The 22,437-nt window shown below is 40.9% G+C and overlaps 6 protein-coding genes across 6 annotated transcripts; 2 read left to right on the plus strand and 4 right to left on the minus strand.

Moving 5' to 3' along the window:
* Positions 1 to 678: 678 nt before the first annotated feature.
* On the plus strand, positions 679 to 6,788 carry MONOS_184 (putative kelch motif family protein; the record flags this gene model as incomplete). Its single annotated transcript, XM_067871416.1, has 4 exons — positions 679 to 832; positions 972 to 1,265; positions 1,327 to 1,720; positions 1,816 to 6,788. 4 exons carry the CDS (start codon positions 679 to 681, stop codon positions 6,452 to 6,454), a joined length of 5,481 nt encoding a protein of 1,826 aa, XP_067728118.1. The 3' UTR covers positions 6,455 to 6,788.
* MONOS_185 (uncharacterized protein) lies at positions 6,780 to 9,223 on the minus strand. The gene is made up of 3 exons (XM_067871524.1): positions 8,863 to 9,223; positions 8,425 to 8,677; positions 6,780 to 8,366 (listed from the first exon to the last, which is right to left on the minus strand). The coding sequence occupies exons 2-3, from the start codon at positions 8,673 to 8,675 to the stop codon at positions 7,157 to 7,159; spliced, it is 1,461 nt and encodes a 486-aa protein (XP_067728119.1). The 5' UTR covers positions 8,676 to 8,677; positions 8,863 to 9,223; the 3' UTR covers positions 6,780 to 7,156.
* Positions 9,224 to 11,542: 2,319 nt separating this feature from the next.
* MONOS_186 (putative E3 ubiquitin-protein ligase BRE1) lies at positions 11,543 to 15,803 on the minus strand. The gene is made up of 6 exons (XM_067871632.1): positions 15,472 to 15,803; positions 15,348 to 15,417; positions 15,058 to 15,213; positions 14,730 to 14,991; positions 11,987 to 14,603; positions 11,543 to 11,891 (listed from the first exon to the last, which is right to left on the minus strand). Exons 1-6 carry the CDS (start codon positions 15,658 to 15,660, stop codon positions 11,718 to 11,720), a joined length of 3,468 nt encoding a protein of 1,155 aa, XP_067728120.1. The 5' UTR covers positions 15,661 to 15,803; the 3' UTR covers positions 11,543 to 11,717.
* MONOS_187 (putative tRNA-nucleotidyltransferase) lies at positions 15,791 to 18,540 on the minus strand (the record flags this gene model as incomplete). The annotated part of the gene is made up of 13 exons (XM_067871742.1): positions 15,791 to 15,997; positions 16,061 to 16,140; positions 16,206 to 16,415; positions 16,566 to 16,668; positions 16,815 to 17,309; positions 17,377 to 17,455; positions 17,659 to 17,744; positions 17,826 to 17,927; positions 17,980 to 18,078; positions 18,128 to 18,197; positions 18,259 to 18,355; positions 18,415 to 18,506; positions 18,533 to 18,540. The coding sequence occupies 13 exons, from the start codon at positions 18,538 to 18,540 to the stop codon at positions 15,812 to 15,814; spliced, it is 1,707 nt and encodes a 568-aa protein (XP_067728121.1). The 3' UTR covers positions 15,791 to 15,811.
* Positions 18,541 to 18,652: 112 nt separating this feature from the next.
* MONOS_188 (putative Intraflagellar Transport Protein 88) lies at positions 18,653 to 21,629 on the minus strand. Its single transcript, XM_067871759.1, has 4 exons — positions 21,484 to 21,629; positions 21,266 to 21,423; positions 21,060 to 21,154; positions 18,653 to 21,001 (listed from the first exon to the last, which is right to left on the minus strand). Exons 1-4 carry the CDS (start codon positions 21,602 to 21,604, stop codon positions 18,766 to 18,768), a joined length of 2,610 nt encoding a protein of 869 aa, XP_067728122.1. The 5' UTR covers positions 21,605 to 21,629; the 3' UTR covers positions 18,653 to 18,765.
* A 47-nt stretch (positions 21,630 to 21,676) lies between these two features.
* MONOS_17516 (putative actin related protein 2/3 complex, subunit 5) lies at positions 21,677 to 22,402 on the plus strand. Its single transcript, XM_067870443.1, has 2 exons — positions 21,677 to 21,718; positions 21,822 to 22,402. Exons 1-2 carry the CDS (start codon positions 21,690 to 21,692, stop codon positions 22,189 to 22,191), a joined length of 399 nt encoding a protein of 132 aa, XP_067728123.1. The 5' UTR covers positions 21,677 to 21,689; the 3' UTR covers positions 22,192 to 22,402.
* The last annotated feature ends 35 nt before the right edge of the window (positions 22,403 to 22,437 follow it).

A 22,437-nucleotide genomic window follows, 5' to 3' on the forward strand; every position in this document is an offset into this window, starting at 1 on the left:
TTCGCTCAAGTTAAAGGCTAAAGCGGAACCAGTTTGTATCATTTCCTAGCATTAATATCTTTGTTGACAAACTGAAATTATATTATTATTCAAAGGATGCGTGGGTAAAAATAAAAGTAAAATCTGAAATTATTTCAAAATATACTGACAAATATCTTGAGGCTTCTGAAATACTCAATCGCATCACGTATGATGATCCGACTCTGATGCAGCAGCTTTTAAAACAGTTTTCAAATCTTGCTCAGATAGATGAAACTTGAAGTGATTTAAATTGCACAATTTTATAATTCTAAATTGAATTAAATCATTACCAAAAGAGAAAAAACAAAACTGAATGGAACACTGTTTCCGTGTTTTGTTTTTTTAAGAATATTGTGTATTTCAATATTTTTGCATATTTTGAATCTGTTTCAAAAGATTGTTTTATTCTCTTTGCAAGTTTTGTGAGTTGTTATTCGTTATTGCATTTTTATTTTTTCTGTGATAATTCTGTTTTTGAAAATTGATCCTTTGGTGAAAAACGATATGAAATTTTTTAATTTCATTGTATTTCCAATAAATTTGAGTTATATAGCAAAATCAGAATAAAAATCATAAAATTAAATAGAAAATCTTTTGTACAAATTTTTATTGAAGACCCATTTTTGACTGTCAAAATTCACTTCCTCCATTCCACGAATGATCACTTCGACCATTCCAAAATGGAAGACCATTCCAATCAAAAACGCTGTAAGCGCATTTAATACGCATACTGGAGTGGTTTATAAGGGGCAAATTCACCTTTATGGTGGATGTGGAAAGAATCCAAACAACATGCTTATTGTTCAGCCTGGTGTGTAAACATTTCTAATTTTCAACGTGCAATGTAACTTTTTTGTAACTCTTATGCATTTTCTAATTGCAAATTGTTTTTTTCTTGCGTTTAAAAATGCAAACAATCTTATCATGTTCATTCATTTTTATTCCATCAGAAACTGGTGAATGCAAGGTTCTTCCCGCAAAGCCTTCAAAGCGTTACTATCATACTAGCACTATTGTAGGAAATCATGTTTATGTGTTCGGAGGAAAAGATTTTTCTGTTCGTGTCAATGAGCTTTATGATTATAACTTGGACGATGGAACGTGTTCACAAATTCGAGCCTCTGGTTCTGTTCCAACTCCTCGTGGTTCTCATACAGCTGTTTATTACGATGATTCAATTTGGATTTTTGGTGGATACAACGTACCAAAAGATCTTTACAATGATGTGTATCAATACAAAATCAGTATGTTATTTTCATTGAATTGTTAGACTTCTTGTTTAATTCTTTGTTAAAAACATTAAAGCCGAACGGAGATGGATTCATCATGTTCCAAAAGGATCAAGCAGCGACGCAGATATTCCAAAGCCTGTTTACTTGCACTCTGCATGCGCAATTGGTCATTTCATGTATGTATTTGGAGGCTCCATTTTATCTCAGCAAGAAGGAGTGGAAACCGCTGGAATCATTGGGCATCTGTACAAATTTGACATGATCAATCTGAAATGGACAAAGATTAATCCAGAAGTTGGACAGCTTATTCCTTCGCGTCGTGTCGGTCACACTGTTTCTGTTTATGAAGGACGTATGTATCTTTTTGGCGGACAAGCAACTGGAAGACTAAACGACTTATGGGAATACAATCCACTCAACAATCAATGGCGACTGCTTTGCTGTGCTGGTACTCCACCAGTTCCTAGGTTTGTTCATTGATATTTTTTTAGATTATTTTTCTTGTAATAATATTTTTTTTTTTCACTCATTTCTGCTATGTTTATTCTCTCTTGTTATGCAGATCTAACCTTGTTTCTGTTGTGATGGGAGACAAGCTTTACATCCACGGAGGTGTTGCCGAGAGGCAGATGCCTTCCGACATACACGTTATTCCCTTAAAGCCTTTCAGTCAGAGCATTCCACAGTTCGTCGAAAGATGCCTCGGCACGTTGGGTGTCAACCTGACCATCGGAATGGGTGTGGATGAAGGTTGTGTTGGAGTCGATGAGGAGAACGCGCTGGAGCTGCTGCAGACAGAAAGGAAGAGGAGAAGAGAGGAGAAGCTGCGAAAGGGGGTGATGTGGGAAGCGTGGCTGGGGCGTGATTCGAGTGCAGGAGAGGACGATGCGCAGCAGAACAGCAAAATACGCGAAGCGAACGAGAAAGTGGAGGCGCCGTGGATCATCTACTCAGGCCAGAAGATCAAGTGCGAGCGGCGTGTGGCTGAAGGAGACGAGATCTGGATTCTGAAGGAGAACGGCCTGAAGAGCGGGATGGGGTGGATCGACGAAGGCGGAGAAGATGCGGGGGAAGAGGAGGATGAGGATGAAGAGGGAGACCCGCTGGACGAGTTGGCACAGGACGACGAATTGGATGAGCCAAACTCAGACTCAAACGACGAAGACGACAACGAATCGAGCAGCGATGGCGACGATGAAGCGAACGAGAAGAACGACAACTCGAATTCTTCAGATCCAGAGAAGGAGAACAAGAAGAGAGACGATGCGTCAGCAGCGGAAGGTGGAGCAGCAGTGAATGAAGTAGACGAGGAAGAAGCTGAAGATGCAATGGAAGAGCTGCTTGTTCTTCCTCCGAGTGATCCAACAGTCAGCGACCTCAACAACTTCCTTGGCGATTGTGTCACACAATACAAGAAGATCCTCACAACACGAGAGAAGAAAGGGCCGAAGAAAGAAAGCACAGCAGCTGTTTCGCTGACACCGCAGATGTGGCGCCTGCCTTCTTCCCATCTCTCCCTCCACCCGCGCCTCCCCTTCTCACAATCTCTGCCACCAGGTATTGCATCTGTGCAGACGTCGTTCCACTGCTGTTTCAACTCCCTTGTGCCAGACACGACCATCTCCAAAGACCGCTTCCTGGCGCAGCAGTCGTCGATGCTGGCGCCTTCCTCTGCTGAGTCCGAGCAGCACGCGCCGAAAAGAGAGGAGAATTTGCTCGAAATTGCACAGGCAGCGACAGACGAGGAGAGAGAAGCAGCGACGTCTGCGCCGTTCATCTCGTCCTTTGCGACGTCTCTGATGCGCACTGGCTCTGGAATCTCGATGCTGCCAGACACAATCACCCCTGTTTCTTTGGCCAACTCTCTTTCGCTGCTGCCTTCTGCAGAAGATGGCGATGGCATTGGTGGTGGAAGTGGCTCTAAAGCGCAGTCGACAAAAAAGGGCAAACTGTCTCTTTCTCTCAACAGAGCACCCCAGCGTGCCTCTGCCCGCCTGTCGATGTCTGTTTCCCCTTCTTTGTTGGCATCCACTCTCACAAAGAAGTCCCTCCCCTTGTCTGCCACCATGCCCCCACTCGCTCAGTCAATGAACATGTCTTCCACTTCCTCCACATTGAAGCGTCTCTCTCGTGCATCCACTCGTCTCTCGGGTGTTGTGCTCCCTGAAAGTGGCGAGTTTTCGTGCCCAACTCTGTTTCGCCACGGAGGGTTTGACCGCCCGCGCTTTTCAGCCTCGCTTTCTGGCTCGGGATTCACTTTTGCTATTCTCGCAGCAACGAACGGGGCGACTGCAGCAGCGATGCTGCCATCGAAGCTGGCTGGGCCTGATTCGCATGCTGCTGTGAAAGCATTGCCAACAGCACCCACACTGGACATTGCAGAAGAGGAGAGATACGACCCCACACTCGACCCTGCTTTGTTTGAGGATGCTCGGATGGCTCCGAAGAAAGGAGGGGCAAAGAAGAAAGGGAAAGGCAGTGCGAATGGAAATGTGAATGTGGAGATGATTGTGGCGTCTGCTCCCACCATCCCTGTTGTCACGATGCTCGAACAGGCTCCTCAAAAGGGCATTGCAAAGCCCAATGCAACACGCAAAGATCGCACACTGTCAAATTCTTCTGCTTCCTCTGCCGCTGCGCAGCCATCACAAAATACAGCCATTCAGAAGCAGAAGAAAGATCCTCTTCATTCAGAACACGCCATCGACCGGCTGAGATCGCTGGCTTCGCGCATCCTCCATCCGCTTTCTGCACAGCTGGTTGCCTCGTTGACTGCGATGGCTCCGCCTCCTCCACCGCCTCCTCCTTCAGACGCGCTGGCAAAGCCTCCACCGCCCATCCCGCCCAGCGTCTCGTATGTCTCCTCGTTGCTGACAGAGCTGCTGCTCCCGGTTGTCACTCTTCCCACTGTTAAATCTTCATCTTCCTCTGCTTCTGCTTCATCAGCATCTTCTTCTTCTGATGAAACCCCAACATATCCTCTGATCCCGTCCCTCGCCCCTGCACATCGCCTCCGGCTGAAGGAGCGCTTAGTCACTGCTGAGCTTGCCAGCATGGGAGTGACCCCGTTCCACTTGAACATGCTGTCGATGGTAGGCGACATCGAAACAAGCGACAGCATCATCAACTTCCAGAGCAAGCCAATTCTGGTGCATTCCTTCATCATCCGGGAGCGTCTGCCGCAGCTGGAGCAGTACATGAGTCCTCGTGAAGACTGGCACGAGGTGGAAAAATGCCGGCGGGAGTTCAAAATGATGGTGCTGCGGAACGTGCGCCCGAAGGCGAAGGAGCTGCGGATGCTGTTTGAGAACACGTTGCAGCTGGTGGTGAAGCGGCGGAAGAGCTGGAAGGACATGCAGAGGGGCTGCCCAGTGCTGAGTGTGTCGTCAGCAGTGTTCACAGAGATGCTCTGCTATGCATACAGCGACTATGTGCTGCCTCTGAGGATAGCGCCTGTGCCGAAGGAGGAAGGGCATCTGCTGGTGGTGATGAAGAACTACATGGACGGCGTGTGGCTGACTGGGTGTGGGATGAAGGAGAGTGTGTGGAGAGGAATAGAGACGAGGAAAGAGAGAAGGGAGGAGAGGAGGAGGAGAGCAAGGGAAAGGAAAATTAAGAGGATGAATGAGAAACTGATGGGAAAGGGGAAAAGAAAGGCGAAAAAGCAAAGTGCAAATGGAGCAGGAGCAGAAAACGGGAGTGGTTCAGAGAACAGCAGCTTGAGTGAATCTGAGTCGACTCCTTTGTCAGAGGTGGATGTTGAGCTTGGGATGGACTTTTCTCCAGTGTGGTATGGCGACGACAAGGCAGCGCAGAAGGCGATGAAGGAGAGGGAGAAGAGAGAGAGACGAGAGAGACGCAGACTGCGGAAGGAGGCGTGGCTCAAGCGGAAAGCAGAGCGAGAGGAGAGAAGAAGAGTGAAAAGAGAAGAGAGAGAGAAGAGGAAAGCTGAAAGGGAGGAGAAGAAGCGGCTGGCGATGGAGTCTGGCGGTGATGCAGAGAAGAAGCTAGGCGAAGGAGAACTGAACGAGTCAGTGATTATGCCATCAGCGCCAGTTGCACGCAAAAATATGGAGGAAATGAAGGAAAGCGACTTGCCAGATATAGACGATGGGCTGAAAGGGATGAAAGACGGAGAGCATGATCTATTGACAACCCCACCTCCGATGGACCCAACTATTGATCCAAAGGACGAAAACTCACTCCCTACTGATCTGCCTGCGCCTTCCTCTCTTCCTCTTCTTTCTCAGCAGCCAGAGGACGAAGATATACCTGAGCGTGTGATGACAGCTGTTCCGCCTGCAGAGGACGAGGAAGAGTTTCCTGAGAGAGTGATGACAGCTGTCCCACCTGCAGAAGACGAAGATATGATCAGCCGGCCGATGACAGCGGTGCCTCCAGCGATGGATGAAGAAGGGGAGGAGAGGCTGGGCTCGCCAGACCCGTTTGACGAGAGAGAAAGAGAAAGAGAGAGGAACCAGATGCTGATGCAAGGCAGAGTCAGAGGAGATGACGATGAAGAGGACGAGTCTGACGAGATTGACGAGCAGTCGTCGGAGTTTGTGGAGACGCCGTCAGAAAGCGAGAGCGAGGAAGACAGCGCAGCAGAAGGAGGGAATGCGAAAAGGCACCTGGACGAAGAGGAAGTGGCTGTTTACCGGACAGCTATTGACGAGCTGCAGCGGGTGATGAGCCTGCTGGAAGAAGAGGAGTGCTGGGAGATGGAGATGGCGCTGACAGAGTTGGAGCACCGGAAGGAAGACGCCGCCGAGTCGCTTGCCATCCAAAAGGCGAACGAGGCACAGGATGGCTCTATTTTGGCCTCATCGCTGCAGCCCCATGCTCTGCTGAGTGCACATCTGAATGCCAACCGCCCGTCTGTGCTGACTCCCTCGCTGCTGGTCAACTCAGCCACAAAGCTGGGCGAGCCTTTCCCGTTCAAGGCAGGTGCAATGTCTGGTGAGCCTGTGGCGATGCTGCAGCTGGCGCCGGAGGTGCTGGTGGAGCTGCATTCACTGGGAGAAAGATGGGGCATACCGAGGCTGAGGATGATGTGCTACAATGCGCTGCTCGAGATGATGACTGTCAGCAACGTCGGAGAAATTATAGCTGCTACGAAACAGTTCGGACAAGTCAAACTGGAGAAAATGTTTACGGGTTGGGTGAATATGGCGACAAAAATGGGTCTTATTGACCAGTAATGTGATTTTATTTTAGCACATTCTTTGAAGGCTTATTCTCTTTTGAAGCATTACAATGTACTTTGTCATATTATTAGTAAATTTTGTGTGGAAATGTTCTCTTTGAAGTGTTTATTTTATTCTCCAATCTTTTCATTTTTGTTTAATTTGTAGTCTTTAATTTGTACGATTTATTTTCATATCACTTTTCTGTTTGTATTTCTTTTTCTCTTTTTTGTTTATTAACATCATCTCACCTTAAATGTTCATGGTATTTCCTTTTTTCATTTTTTTTTTTTTCACCTTTCAAATTTTTTCATTTCCCTTTGAAAAAAAAAGACATAAGTTGGTGGGACTAGATCGGTTGATTGATCCGAAAAACGTTGGGAAAACGCAAAACAAGAAAGATTGAAGAAGAAAGAGGTAGCACAGTAGAAACAAAGAAAACAAACATATCACAAGAAAGAGAGAACAACAAACAAAATGCAAGACTTCAATAAATAATGCTTTACTGATATTTGAGAATAAAAACAAATGAACGAAAAATGTGAAATTGCATTTATGCTTGCTTTTTCTCTTCTTCAAAGCGAAGATTGTTTCCTGAGATCAATATCTTTTTCTTTCTTTCAACTTTCTTCCTCATTATGTATTTTCACTTCATTTTTAGGATCTATCAGTCATCACAATTGCTCTTAATAAGAGCAAAACTTTTAGGTGTATGTTTTATTTTCCCTTTTTCCCCAAAGCTGGGAATGCGTTATCGGGCAGTTTTGTGGCTTTCGGCTGTGGCTTCTGAGCCGGTGCCTTTGCTGCTCCTTGTTTTGGAGCACTTTGAGCAGCACCTTGTGGTTTTGGTGCAGCTCCAGGTGCTGGTTTCTTGGTTTCTTCGGGTTTTGTCAGGGGCTTCACTGTTGTTCCTTGCCCTGGACGCCATGTCTGTGCAACGACTGGCTGGTCAACAGCTGGTGCAGCGGAGGCTGAGGCAGATGCTGGCTTTGCAGCTTGTGGTGCTTTGTCACCCATGCGGCGTCCTTTGGCTTCCTCTGGTTTTCTTCCTTTGCGGTTGTCGCTTTCCTTGCGTGGCTGCACACCTTGGAAGAACCAGGCGGTTGAAAATTCTTCAACCTTAACAGCTGGCTCATTGGCCTTCTTCTTTTTCGGTTGTGGTTGTTGTTTTGGCTTAATAATTTCTGGAAGAAGGGTATTTTCTTCTTCTTCTTTCTTTTCTTCTTTTTTCTCCTCTTTCTTTCCTCCTTTCTTTGGCTCTTCCTTTTTGCCTGCTTTTTTATCTCCCTTCTTCTCTACCTTTTTGGGTTCCTCTTTTTTACCACCTTTCTTTGGTTCTTCCTTCTTTCCTCCTTTTTTGGGTTCTTCCTTTTTGCCAGCTTTTTTCTCTTCTTTCTTTTCTGTCTTTTTCTCTTCTTTCTTTTCGACTTTTTTCTCATCCTTCTTTTCGACTTTCTTTTCGACTTTCTTTTCGACTTTCTTTTCAGTCTTCTTTTGCTCTTTTGCGGGCTTTGGTTTTGGCTTTGGTGCGGATTTTCCTTCGCTGATTACTGTGTATTGAGATAAATCAATTGATTCATCTGTCTCAATATGTGCAGCTTTGCGTTCCTTAAACAATACTCTCTGAGCGGCCAGATTAGCTTCATATTCCTCAAGAGTTTTAGCATTTTCCAAGAATTTTCTTCTCTCTTCTTTCTTCTTTTCTTCTTCAAGAGCTTTTCTCTCTTCAGGTGTCAATTCAGGAACTTTTTCTTTCTTCTCGTCTTTTTTCTCTTCTGTCTTTGTTGTTCCTTCAACTTCGGCTTTCTTTTCTTCTGTTTTTTCCTCTCCAGCGACTTCCTTCAACACTTCTTCCTTTGCTTCTTCAACTTCATGTTTATCGACAGTGCTTCCCCAACCTCCATGGCCGCCTTTAGCAACTTCCTTTCTATTTACACACATAGCAAATAAAATAAATTTTATTAACATTTAAAAAACTCTCAAACCCTCTTCCAGTTCCTGAAATGCGATCATAAACTCTTTTCTCTGGCCTAGCTGCATCAACAACGGGTTGAAATCCATGTGCTTCTTTCTTCTCCGAAACAGCTCCTTTCTTTTCTGAAGCTTTTGCTCCCTTTGTTTGAGTTCGAGTTGCCTCCTGAAGTTTTTGTTGCTTTTGTGCCTTCTTTCCGAGCTTTTCGTTCCTTTTTTCTTCAGCCAACAGTAAATCAAATAAGTTGCCAGATTTAGATGCCATGTCTATTTTAAGATCATTAAGAATATTCAAATGATTGAAGATCAACAAAATCAATATCAAAATTTGAATATTTTCATGAAGCAAATGATCAATAATAAATTACGCAATTGGTTAGTTCATAGAGATATTAAAGTATATGTAACAACATGTATTAAACTAATAGAAACAAATTACATCAATAACAAACTGTTTTTCTTTCACAACCAAGCCGATCTTTCATATATAAATTGAAAATACCAGTGATCAACAAAAAATTCAATTTGAGAATAATCAAATTTTTGTAATTCGAGTGTTAATATAAATTATTTTCTTTGTCACAATAACCGACATTATATTTATTTTGTTGAAAAAGAAATTATTATCGCAGATGAAGTTATTTTTTTATTCATTTCATTTTTTCTAAATGCAAACTGTTATTTTAATTAGTACCATATAATGCAGTGAATTAGTCTATTTCCTTGACAATGATTATTCATCAAAAAATCAAATTTGAAAAATTTTTTAAAAGTCCACTTTTATGTTTAAAAACACTTCTGTTTTTAAGTGTTAATTAAACAATTATAGTTCGTCATATTATAAATATCATTTGTTTTGCATCTCTTGAAGTCATGTTATATCAATCAGAACTTTTCGATTCGGATTTCGTACTTGGAGAAAAACTAAAGATAAGTATTTGGAAATATTTTATCTGAAAGTATATTCATTTATCACAATGAAGTCAAAAATTTTGTTTGTGTTATAAGAACATAAGATTTTAATTTTTCATTTGATATAAACAAAGTTCGTTTGGGTTGTTCTTTTTAAAAAGACTCAATTGTTTTATATCTGGGTTGAATGATAAACAACTTTCTTTGATCGTTTTTTTTTTCAATTAACACATCATACTGTGACATTCTGCAAATTTGAATACACACATATTGGGCGTGAGAATAAGTGCATAGTGGAGAAATTTGAGGGATGAACATAAAATCAATGATCAAATGAGGAAAGTCTTATTTTTCACAAATATTTCACATTTGCGACTAAGTGAAAAGTTATTTCTAATTGGGTTAATCTTTTAAAAATTTTTGATCCAGGATTATGTTTGGTTCTTTCATTGGGTTTCACACCCACTGTCAATTCCGTTTTAAATCACAATTCGAAAATTTGCTTCGAAATATTATAATAAAACACAGACAAGTGATGATCACATTAAACAGATTATTTGCGTAACTCTTTTTGAAAAGTCGCTAATGTTTGATTTTCAAATGAAACAAAAATTTCATATTTTGATCAAAAATTTGTTTGCACTCATAAAACTTCCCAAAGTGGAAGCCATATTTTAATAATGCTATTTAACACTTTCCTATGAAGTTCCATGAGTGGGAACAGAAATTTGATCAAGATGTGCTAACAATTAAAATTTTTAGGACTGTCTCAATCTGATATGATCACATCGGTTTTTGCGCAACCTTTTGTGACTATATGTGTGATTATTTTTGAAATCATAATTTTTTTCGGGACATTGATTTTTCAGATGTTGTTTATTATTAGAAAAAGATTTTGAATTCAAATTGTTGAATTATCACTCCTGTTTCAAAAGCAAATGCTTCGCAGGAAATCAACATGAAGATGTCTTTAAAAAAATTTTGAACTTTTAAATGTTAGTTTGAAAATATTAAGAAATATTTTTCGAACCGAGAATTTTGCTGGCAAAAACATGATTTCAAAAATAATCACACATATCCGATTGTGATAAGAAGCGACTTTGCTTTTCACAGAAAATAAAAATAATTTTTGGAATAATTAATTTTGTGTCGATTTTTTTTTTGGGATATTCTTCACAAATACACTTTTTTCAATTGAAACAATTACTATTATCATTAATGCACATCATTTTAACTTTTTTGAGTTCATTTTTGAAAACGCGAAAAATTGAAAATTTTGTACAAAAATCGATTTTTCAATGTTAAAATCGCCTATGATAACAACAAATGGGATTATACGTGGTAAAATATTTTGCTTCAAGCATTTTCATTGAAAAATTATGCACTTTTCGTTGACTTTTTTATATCAAAAAACACTATAAAAATGGGTCCATTTTGTGACATTCGTGAAATGTTGGATAACTTTGTGTTTTGACTTAAACGATGCATATTTACGGATCAGAAAATCAAATTTATTTCTAAATCTGAGTAAGCGTAATAAAGTTATGAGTGAAGAAATTTTTCTATGACTTGTGCAGAAAAAGCTTGAAAGTCCGTATTTTCCCCCATATATTTTCAGCTCTGTGATTATTTGAAATGGAAAATAAATGAAAAACAAGCAATAATTGTCGGTGCATCGAAAAATGTGACAATAAACGATGTCGATAATATTCGATGAGATTATATCCGAGTTAGACTGTCCTTCACATTTGACACTTTTCAAAAAGAATTACACATTTGCAAAAAATTCATTTCGCACAATGATTAATAAAAAAATCTTGAAGAAAAAATATTTAAATGAGGAACATCTTTCAAAAGGAACAAGATAATGAAAAAACAAACGATTCAAAAAAATTGGATGATTTAATCAATAATCACACAAACATCACTTGAAAATAAACTATTTAGAACTTAAACCAAATGTTATCTTTGATTTGTTGCATTTGGTTTTCCTATGAATTTGTATCACAAAATGCAAGTTTTTGGCAATTCCAAAATTTTCTGAAAATTGATTGAAGGTGGTTTTTCAAAAAGTGCTTCATATCTCAATAATTTTTACGTATAAAATAGATTCCAAAAAATCATTTCACAAATTAATAATCTTTTCCGATCTTCGCCCCGTACACACTTAACAAATTAATTTAATTGCGTTTAATTTCAACATTATTAAAAGAAAAACAGTTTTGCTTTCCATCGAAATTTTTCAAATAAAAATTTGAAGAAATGAAAATGAAGTTTCTTTGAAGTGAATGTAAAAGGAGTTAGATATATATCATCGACATATTTCCAATAAAAACAAATTTGGATACACAATGAACATGATGTGAATTCTTGCTCTTCTAAAACCACACAAACATCAAAAGAAGAAATCATGTACTTGCTCCATCGCAAACGACGTGGAGCAAGCAGGGCATTTTCTTGATCTCGATTTAATGTTCTGCTCAATACATTCCCTACAGAATGTGTGGAAGCAACTTGTTAGAATGACGCTCTTTTGACGTTCGTGGCATACAGCACATGTAAATAAATTCTGAATTTACAAAAAAACAGTTAAAAAAAAAAAGAAAATGAAAAGAAAACAATTTTTATGAATTTTGAACAATTTTAAAACAATAAGTTCCAAACCTTATACATCAGCAGCATCTTCTGCACTCTCTCGTCTGCTTCTCCTCCGCTGCCAGAAGCGCTAGCATCGCAAATAACCCTCAGTTTAGTTATCTCCATTTCTTTGTTTCTCATCGAATCCTCTGTTGTCCTCCTCTTCAGCGCTTCTATTTCCTTCTGCTTCTTCCACTCAGTCGCCGATGCCTCAGCCAACTCTGCCCTTCCAATGAGCTGTTTGTGTCTGTCCTTCAGCGTCGTCACTTCCTTGTGCAAGCCAGCAATAAGCACCCGACACCTTCCCAACGCTTCAATGAGCCTGGCGGTCTCTGCCGTGCTTGTTGTCACCCGCTCCTCCAGTGTCGTGATTGTCTCGTTTCGCGCATTCAGCTTCTGCTCGGAGTGTGCCACTTTCTCCTTCAGCAGCTGCTTCGTCTCCTCTGCATTGGAGTAGTGGTCCCGCATCTTGATCCAGTCCCGCATCAGCTTCGAGTTGATGTCCTCTTTCTCCTTCAGCAGCGCATTCACTTTGTTCTGCGCCTCTGACAGTGCTGTGTAGTCCCTTGCCAGCGTCCGCAGCTCCTCAATCAGCGTCTTCTTCTCCACATTCGCAAACTCCGGCTCTTCTTCAGACCCGCCGCCACTGCTGCTGCTGTCATTGCTACCACTACTGCTACTCTCGCTGTCTGAACTCTCGCTTGTGAAGGAGCTCTCTTCGCTTGAGTGGCTGTGTGAGTGTGAAAGTGACTGAGAATGAGATTGCGATGGAGAGCGAGACTGCTGCTGGGAATGAGGATGTGAGTGAGGATGAGGGTGTGGATGAGAGTGAGGGTGAGGGTGGGTGTGCGATGGGTGAGATGGAGAAGACGAGAGGGAGGATGCAAGTGTGGGTGTGGCTGTGAAGGGAGATGAAGCAAAAGAAGAAGAAGAAGAAGAAGAAGAAGATTGGATCGGAGGCAAAGTGGAGAACGAAGGGGAAGACCCAAAAGAGGCACCCCAACCAGAATCAAACAGCGGCTTAACCTCTTCTTTCTCTGCTTTGCCATTGCTCTGATCCATCCCTGTTCGGCTTTCAGTGCGCCGGCGCTTCATTGGCAGCTTCAGGTCATCGAGTGAATCGCCAAATAAGTGTGATGCTTCTTTGGCTGAAGAAGGAGAGGGTTTTTGTGCTTCAGATGCTGTGTCTTCGTCCAGTTCTCCTTCTTCTCGATCAGAATTGTCTGGCTTTTCTTTCTCTTTCTCCTTCTCTTTCAATTTGGAGCTGTTCTTCTGCACTTCTCCTTGTTCATCTTTGACAATGTCTTTTTCCTCTAACGACGATGACAACGACAATAATTGTGGCTGAGGCTCTTTCTCTTCCTGTTTGATAGAATCGACAGCTACTTGTGTATCTTCCAAGAAATTCGGTTTGACTTCTTCATTTGAAGATACCAAAGCATTCTGAGCATTCTTCGTTCTCTCTCTCTCTTCCTTCTCTTCCTTCTCTTGTTTCGCTTTCTTCCTTCTCTGCTTCCTCAGCTGCCTGGGGGTCATTGTGCGGTAAAGCTCGCACTGCCTTTTGAACGAAGCGACCTGCATTTCGAGATGGCTGTTCATCATCCGAAGCTCTTTGATCTTGCTGTGCAGCACACGAACATACCCAGGGGGAGCAGGAGGGGCAGAGTTGGATGAGGAGGAGGAGGAGGAAGAAGAAGGATTGCCTGAAGAAGAAGAGGAAGAGGAAGAGGAGGAGGAAGAGAAAGACGATGAAGAAGTGGGTGCCTGTGAAGAGAACGAAGAAGACGAAGAAGAGGAAGAGACCGTGATGGTGGGTGCAGATGTCAGAGGGATGGTAGCAGAAGGCGTGAGAGGTGAAGCGGTGGATGATGAGCGTGACGTGTAAGAGCCTTGCCTCTTCGCCCTCTCCTCGTCCCTCTCCCTCCCACTTTCTCTCGCCCCGCCCCCTTCTTTCTGATACTCCCTCTCTTTGTCTCTGTCGTTCGGCCGCTTCGACCGCAGGCTTTCTTCGATCTCCTCAATCGGCAGCCCCCGCTTCATATAGTCCACCAGCTTCATCTGCTTCTTCAGCTTCTCGCGTTGGCTGCTGACGATCTTCTCGTTCTCAATCTGCTTCGTCCGCAGGAACTCTGCCTGCTCCTCCTTCAGCTGCTCCAGCGCCGCCTCCATCGCTGCCGCCGTCTGCTCCGCCGCCACGCGCGCCTGGTCCCTCCGCTCGGTCTCACGCTCCAGCCGCTCTTTCTCCTTCACAAGCATCGCCACCCGCCCTTTCAGCTCCAGAAACGTCTCCGTCCGCTGGATAATCTCCACCGCGGGAGGCTGCGCCTTCATCTCTGAGACAGCATCTTCTGCCTCCCGCGCCACCGTCACCAGCCGTGTGAGCTCCTCGTCCTGCTTCTCACGCTCTTTCTTCAGCGCTTCCAGCTCGCGCTGCAGCTGCTGAACGGCAGCGTCTGAGGCACTTGCTCCTGCAGATGTGTTTGAGGCAGGAGAGGCTGAAGGAGATGGATGAAGAGGGCTGGATGAAGAAAGTTGGGCATCTGGGGAATGAGGAGAAGCATCACTTGCAGGTGAGGAACCGTTGTGGACTTCTTCAATGGATGCTATTGGATGCGCTTGGAATGCGGTTAAAGATTGCTTGAGGCTAATAAAATGAAATATTTCATTATTTTTAAGATTGAATGAAAGAAAAATATTTAATGAAAAGAAAATGAAAAGAAAAAGAACGTTTATTTGTGAATTCATTGATCCAAGTCAAATGAATGCAAACTTTGAGATTTCCTCTTTGTATTTTTCTTCTTTTCGTATTGCTGCGAGTCGCACTTGCTTCATTTCGCTTTCCAAATACAAAATGTCATAACTTTGATTCGTTATCGTATTATTCTCAACCAAAAGTTTTGCTTTAACTTCACTATTTTCAGTTTCTGCACGTTTTAAACGGTCTAAATTCTCGTTCAGTTCTTTTTTAAGCTGTTCGTTCATGCATTTCAACCGATTCACTTCCATATTATCATTTATTTCATTCTTTCCTTCTGATAAAGAAAATAAATGATAAAAAAACATATATTTCAATGCAAATAATATTTACAAAATTGTACCTGCATTATTTAACGACTGAACCTGTTTTTCAATTTCATTTTGTCTACAAAACTCTTCAACACCGCTTAAAATTGAATCGAGTAATTCATGACGCTTCTGAATGACATTTTCTGAATGCATGTCTTCATAAGATATTTGTGGAAAAGGAGTTTCTTCTTCAAAAAAATATTTGTATCAAAACACAAAGAGAAAAATTTGAGAAATAAAACAGTTTTTTTTTGAAAAATTCGCAAAAAATCCAATAAGAAAGATAATTATTTTCGCCAATAATCAGCAATAAAATATAAACCAATGAGTTCAGAAGCTTCATCTTGTTTTCGTAATAATTGTCGTTTAATTCTTTGAAGTCTTGAAAAAACCTTTATACAATTCAATTATTTCAAGTCACAAAAATTGATAACTTTAGAGCATACCTGCGCATCAAAATCACAATTTATTTGAAACAGACGCAGAAATTGTTTGCTGGATTCATTTAATTTTTCGAATTCAGTAGCTTTATCCTTTATTCTTTGCTTTTCAACTTCGAGGAGTCTGGCCAGATTTTTGTTCTGCTCTTTGAGCGTAACAATATCAAGGCCTTCCTCTGTACTCGGAATTGACATCCGTAAATGCTCAAAGCAATGGAAATCACAGTTATTATTTCGCTGTGATCACAAAGTACCCAATAATCGTATTTATATGTCATTTTTTAAAACGTTTTTTATAATAAACAGAAACAAATTTAATTTTTATCTGAAAACAATGTTTATTGCTTCATTTTTTGGAGTTAATCTCATTTGCTTGCGATAAGATTTTGTCAATTGATTGATCAAGATATTGCTTCAGTTGTTCTTTTGAACCAGAAGGATGAAGCATCTGCCATTCCCATTCTGCTTCAAGAATATATTTTGTTAATGCACGACTCTTCCCTGACAAATATATTTCTTGCAATTCTTTCCCCTGGAAAAAATTTTAATTGAAAAAATATAAGCATTAAATTCAAAATAAATTTTTTTGTCAAACATCAATGATTGGATGAACATTGTAACATTTATCAATATTCTGCTGCTTTGCAAATCGAACAAATGAATAAAACATTTCCACTAGGATGATTATGCAAAAAAAACAAATTGCATATAAAATAAGGAATCAAATATGATTTTCAAACATTCTTCATCGCTAATTCTTATCAAAGGATAAGTTTCTATATCCATCTTGCATTCAGATGAATCGAGTTTAGCTTTCCTTTTCTCTGAATCTTCTTGTTCATCATCGTCATCTTCTTCAAATTGCTTCATCTTCATTTTGATAGTCCTTTCAATAGAATGGAAAAAGATTGACTGCATCCACTTTGCTCCGCTGCTTCGAATAAAACGGCCTGAAATTGAGTTTATTATGCAATAATAGGCAATCATCAATAAGGTTTGCAAATAATAAACCAAAAGTTCCACAATAAGACATTATAAGATAAATTCAAAAAAGTTGATATTTTTAAAAAATAAATAGAAAAAAAAGGAAGGCAACACACAAGCTGGTAACAAATCATCTCCAAGTGAATCAAAATTGATAGCATCAATTAAACTCTCATCTTCAACTATTCGATCAATCTCATTTTGAACAGACGACACAAACTATCAAAAAAATCATATCAGAGAAAAACAAAATATTTAGAAAGTGAAATAGAAAATCAAATTGAAGATTTAATTACAAATTGCAAAGCATTTTTTTAAAAAACAGCAAAATAATTTGATTCAATAAAACAGATTGATAGACACACAGCCCATTCTCTGAGTATCTTTGAATAAGAAGGAATAATTCTGTTTGATTTTCCAATCTTCATCGTTGTAGTGAGATGCCTGATTGGATAAAACACTGATGTCAGAAGAAGAATTAGACTAGAAAACGGTAAAGAAGAAGATGAAGATGATAAATCAGTTATATGCTGTGATGAAGGTGTTGAAGAGGAAGAGGAAGAGGAAGATGGAGTGGCAGATGAAGCAGATGATGAAGACATTGCTTGATCCGCACCTTCTGCCTCAGCTTGCATTTTCTGAAGATATTGTTTAGTATGACTCACAACATGTGTTGCCAGCTCCATCGTTTCAGATATTTGCTTTTCGCTCCACTTCTTCTCTTCTCCCAACGGCATTGCAACATCAAAGAGAGAATGAGAGCGAAGAAGGCACAGACCGTAAATGGGATCTGGACCTTCCAACACACCTCTCAATTCAGCTCCAACACGTTCTCGAGAAATGGTGCGAAGAAATTGTTGCTGTAGAAATAGTACACAATAAAGTATTTTAAATAGAGAAGAGAAAAAAATTGTTGAAAAATCATACATGAAGAGCAGGATTACACATTGCCAACGAAAGTGATTCTTCTACTCTCAATTGATAACGTGCAGAAAATCGTATCGCTCTAATGTTAACGAGAAGAATATAAAGTGTTCAAAAAATAAAAAGAGAAAAGAATTAGAAGCACAATAAATAATCTTTTTTCTAAAAAAAATTTAAACTTAACAAATATACCAAATACAAACAAAATTTGCACAATGGCATACAACGAATAACCAAAAAAAAAAAAAAATGAAAAAAGAAAAAATACTCAAAAAGTAATATCACCTTAACATTCTCAATGGATCGTCCATTAATGTTTTAAACGGCTCAAGTGGTGTTCTGGCAATTCGATTTTCAAGATCCGATAATCCCTTGTTTTTCAAAATAAAGTTGCACAGATGTGCGCATTTTATTAGATATTAACAGTTGAAAAAAAATTATAGATGTCAAACCATTCCCGTCAAATCCTCAACTTTCTTTTCATTTATATTATAAAATAATGCGTTGATTGTGAGATCTCGTCGTTGAGCATCTTCTGTTGCAGAACCAAATTGCTTCGTATCGAAATTAAATTGTAAGCGACAATAGAATATAAATATGCGATACCATGACTGGAATTCGACTCCCTTCCGTGTAATGCTCTGTTCGAAGATTTACAAAATCAACTTCAATTCCAAATAACTTCATTCTTGCAGTTTCAAGATGCTATCAAAATTCATCTTGATAAGGTGTTAACAAAAAAACAATGAGATACTTTTGATTGATCAGGATTTGCTTGAATAACTGCAATTTTTGCAGCAGGAAGATTCTTAACTTGCATAAATCTAAATAGAAAATAAAATACAAAAACATTAATGAAGTCTAAAATAAAAAACATTTTGAAACTTAAGAACTTGTTCAGCAAAAGCTTTTCCCATCATGTCACTTGTTGCAATATCAATGTCATGATTTTGCCTTGACAAAATTTTATCCCTTACCCATCCTTTTTTGAAGAAAACATTATCAAATAAATGACATAAATAACTAATTATTCACAACAACCTCCTGCCACTCGTAACACTGTTGAAAGTTTGAAATATTGAATTGTTTCTCTCAACAATAAAAATAGAGCCATTTCCGATGGAATTATATCACTATCTGCTTTACAGTTTTTATTAACTTTTTCATGTTTTTCTTCTTCGGTGAAATCTCTCCAAAGCCCAATTTCCATTGAATTAGAATATTAAAAAAATATGTTGGCAATAATGATCATTTGACCATTCCAAATACCTTTAAGATATGATTCATTGAAATAATTTTTATTAAAAATTTGTTAAAGCAACGTAAATAAATTCTTTTAAACAAATAAACAAGCTAACTAACAAACTAAAATAAATTTAGATTATGAAATGTTCAAGGTAAAAAGTCGTCATCTCTATCATCTCCAAATTCGATGTCATCCTTCTTTTGTTGTTGTGGTGCACCAAACGTTGGAGCAAGAGGCGCGCGCTGAGCACCCATAGACATCATTCCTCCGCTTTGCATGGAGCCGAACATTGATCCCCCCGAAGCTGGTGGTGTAGTGGCTGGTGAAATGCCGATGCCGCTTCCAATGCCCATCCCCATCCCCATCCCCATGCTCATACCCATCCCATACCCTCCTCCTCCTCCTGGCTGAACAGACGAAGACGCCGACTGTCCTGCTCCATATGGCACTGCTGAGACAGTCGAAGAAAAGCCTCCAACACCTCCGCCAATGCCAACACCAACTCCTGCACCTCCGCCCATTCCAGACATCGGCGCAACAGTCGACGATGACAATGACGCACCTCTCCCGCGTCCTCTGCCCCTTCCACGTCCCCTGCCCCGAACTTTGCCTCTTCCTCTGACTTTTGCACCTGATCCACCACGTCCTGCCTCTGCTTCTGGAGAAGAAGAAGATGACTGAGACGAACTCTGACCAGCTGAATCCTTTAGCTGCGCCAGCTTCTGCTCGAATTGCGGCACAAGCTCCATCTTCCCGGACTGCTTGAGTGTGCCTATCAGATACTTCAAGATATCCGGATTGGTGGGGAACTTCTCATGTGCCATAAGCTCTGTTTCGTATGCCTTTTCCATGTCTTCCATTTTCTTATAGCAAGATGAAAGAAGGATGTAAAACTTCGGGTTTGGCTGCATCCGAGTCAGCTGCGCAAAGAAAGGCGCAGCTTTCTCGTAGAGATAGTTCTTCACGAAGTTCGTTCCCAGCCACAGGCACACGCCAACTGACGCTGGGTTGTATCTGAACGACTCCTGATAGTAATGCAGAGCCGTCTTTTCGTCCCCCTTTGACGCAGCCAGCTCGCCCAGCTTCGCCAAAACAGCTGCGTCTGACGGCACACGCGTCGCCACGTTGCTCAGCAGTTTCATAGCATTCGTCACATTCGCCTTGTCCAGCTCCACAAGCGCCATCGCAGCAACAACCTCCGCATCGTCCGGGAACCGCCTATGAAGCCGCTCAAAGTGCTGCAATGCTTCTGGGTACTTCTTCATCTCCTTCAGCGCAAGTCCGCTGTTGTACTCTGCCTCCACACAGCCCGGCTCCGCAGACAGTGCGCGCGAGTAGAAGCTCAGCGCCTCTTCGCACTTGTGCACGCTCAGCTTTGCGTTTCCCATGGCAATCAGCGCCTGCGCCGAGAAAGGAGCATACGTCAGCGCCTTCTGCGCGTGGTGCTCGGTCGTGGCAATGTCTCCGCGGTTGAGCAGGATGAATGCCAAGTTCAGATGCGCATCAGCAGCGATCGCTCCGCCTTGTTTTGTGAAGCCCTGCAGCATCTCGATGGCTGTGTCGAGATCGCCCCGCTGCAGCGACTCAGTCGCCTTCGCCATGTCGATCTGCGCTGCCAGCTGGGGATAGCCTTCTCTCCGCAGCGTGTCCGCGATCAGGTCGTGGGACGCCATGATGTCCCCAGAGAGCACTGGAATAATCACCCGCGCGCCTTGAATGATAAACCGGTTCGAGCGCTCTTTCCGCCGCTGCATCTCCTTCGCCAGCTCGTCTTTCCCCGGCCCAATCAGACCCGACGAGACTGACGTTTCCCTCAGAGCCGCCCGCTCGTTGTCTCCCACTTCTCCGCCCAGCAGCTCGTCCAGCACTCCTCCTGACGTTTCGCTGAGGATGTCTCGTTCTTCCCCATCCATCGTCCCGTCCAGCCCCATGTCGTCTTCTTCTCCCATCCCGCCTTTCCGAGCTCCGGTTATTAGCCGCCGCTCTTCTTTGTCCACCATCAGCAGCTTGCTAAAGCCATCCTTCATTAAGTTGCTGTCGCCAAGAGCCCTGTAGCACAATAGCAGATTAAACGCAGACGGAAGATCTGCATGTTCAGCCATGAGCTTTTCATACTCCTGCATTGCCTTGTCGTACTGCTGCTGGATCAAATAGCAGAAAGCAACATTTCTCCGAATCCGATGACGAAAAGTTTTATTGCTGTCATTCACGTTATCCGAAGCCATGTTGTACATTTTAATTGCTTGGCTGTATTGTTTTTCTTTGAAGTACAAATTTCCCATATTTACGCGAATTCTTGTTGCATTCTGTGTATTTGCAAATTCAGGAGCCATTCTGTTATATATTTTTAAAGCTTGTGACGGTTGCTCATTTGCTTCATAACTTTAAATCAAAAAATATAACAGTTTCTAAAATTCAGATTAACAAATCATTCACAAACCAGATTGCAAGATTGAAAAGAGCCAAAAATCGTGTAGATTTTGCGCTAGGATCAGGTAATGCCTTTTGTTTTCTGAGTTGGTCGAGCTCAGATTGCTAGAAGGATTAAAAATTCATTTTCAATATTTTCATTTTCAAAAATGTTGCAAAAATAAAACAAATAAATGTTTACGGAAAGTTCATCTCTCATAAAAGAAAACTTCAAACTATTTTTACAGCTTTGACAGCAAGCATTAATGCCTTTGTATGATCCACAGACGCTTGAAGAGTACTTTCTTCAACTAATTCATTAACTTGCTTTTCCATTTCAGCTGCTTTCTCCTCAGGCGTAGCTGGTTCGTTGAAAAGTGCTTCTGCCGATAAAGCTAATAATTATTTAATTTTAACATTTGTGAGAATTTTCAAAATTAAAAATTTAAAATCACCTTGGGCAAGAGGATTTTGTTGAATAGAACTTCCAGGTGCACCTGGGCGTGAAGTAAATCCTGCTGCTTTCACCCCAGTCATGGGGCGTGATGCAGTTTGTGGGGGGCGTGCTGTTTGCATTTATGATTTCAACAGAAAGATCAATGATTGTACAATAATTTTTCAAAACATTTCTGAACCATACAAAGGGTCAAAAGATCAATTGATGGAAGCTTTCATCCAGCGCGCAAGCTCGTATGCAATTAATTGATGTTAACATACACATGCTAATTGATTTTTTACTACTATTATTTCTATGGTCGTTTGCATCTGCTTTGAATGTTTTGCAATTTGAAAGGGCTCAACCAAGAGAAGCATTGAACATTTTGCTTGAGGCAGCATTGACTTTAAATATAGCTGAACATGAAGATAGTTGGTGTCCAGTTGCTCTTGATGCACTCATGAAATGCAAAGATACTGCCTTGGAAATGAACAACATTATCAATCCTCTTCAACTTGTGCAAATGGATGCTTTGATGAGAGTGATTTATTTCGGACTCGAAAAAGCTGAAAATTGCCAGTTTTTATTAAAATGGCATGCAGCAGTCTATGAAAAAGCTGGAGTTGGAAGTATTGTTAGGTATTTGTGTGATCGTCCATTGAGTAAAACAATAGCAGGAGATAATGACGAACTATCTCCTTCACCATCTCCCTCACCATCCCTCTAATCATTTCTTTTCGCTTAACCTTTTATGTATCTTCCAATTTTTTTTTTAAATCACTTGATCAATGATTTTCTTAAATTAACCTTATTCTATTTTCTAACTGAGGATATACATTACATAAAGAGTCACGTTCATGATATATTTGTTTATATAAAATAACACGACTTCTCTGTGAATTCATTCTTTTAATAAGAAATAAAAGAAATAATATGCAGAACTTTTTTTTTTTGCGAATTTTGTATTTTAAAA

Source organism: Monocercomonoides exilis (genome assembly GCF_001643675.1).
Source record: "Monocercomonoides exilis strain PA203 chromosome Unknown scaffold20-1493094, whole genome shotgun sequence".
Lineage (NCBI taxonomy): Eukaryota > Preaxostyla > Oxymonadida > Polymastigidae > Monocercomonoides > Monocercomonoides exilis.

Bases quoted from the DNA above. Each gene is read 5' to 3' on its own strand.
- MONOS_17516 (XM_067870443.1), top strand. From the start codon at position 21,690: ATGGAAGCTTTCATCCAGCGCGCAAGCTC. The intron at 21,719-21,821 runs GTATGCAATTAA...GCAATTTGAAAG, and splicing joins TTCATCCAGCGCGCAAGCTC to GGCTCAACCAAGAGAAGCAT.
- MONOS_186 (XM_067871632.1), bottom strand. From the start codon at position 15,660: ATGTCAATTCCGAGTACAGAGGAAGGCCTTGATATTGTTACGCTCAAA. The intron at 15,418-15,471 runs GTATGCTCTAAA...AATTGTATAAAG, and splicing joins ATTGTGATTTTGATGCGCAG to GTTTTTTCAAGACTTCAAAG. The intron at 15,214-15,347 runs GTTTATATTTTA...ATTTTTTTGAAG, and splicing joins TGAAGCTTCTGAACTCATTG to AAGAAACTCCTTTTCCACAA.
- MONOS_185 (XM_067871524.1), bottom strand. From the start codon at position 8,675: ATGGCATCTAAATCTGGCAACTTATTTGATTTACTGTTGGCTGAAGAA. The intron at 8,367-8,424 runs GTTTGAGAGTTT...GTGTGTAAATAG, and splicing joins ATTTCAGGAACTGGAAGAGG to AAAGGAAGTTGCTAAAGGCG.
- MONOS_188 (XM_067871759.1), bottom strand. From the start codon at position 21,604: ATGCAAACAGCACGCCCCCCACAAACTGCATCACGCCCCATGACTGGG. The intron at 21,155-21,265 runs GTTTGAAGTTTT...TAATCCTTCTAG, and splicing joins CTGTCAAAGCTGTAAAAATA to CAATCTGAGCTCGACCAACT. The intron at 21,002-21,059 runs GTTTGTGAATGA...TTTGATTTAAAG, and splicing joins CTTTTCAATCTTGCAATCTG to TTATGAAGCAAATGAGCAAC.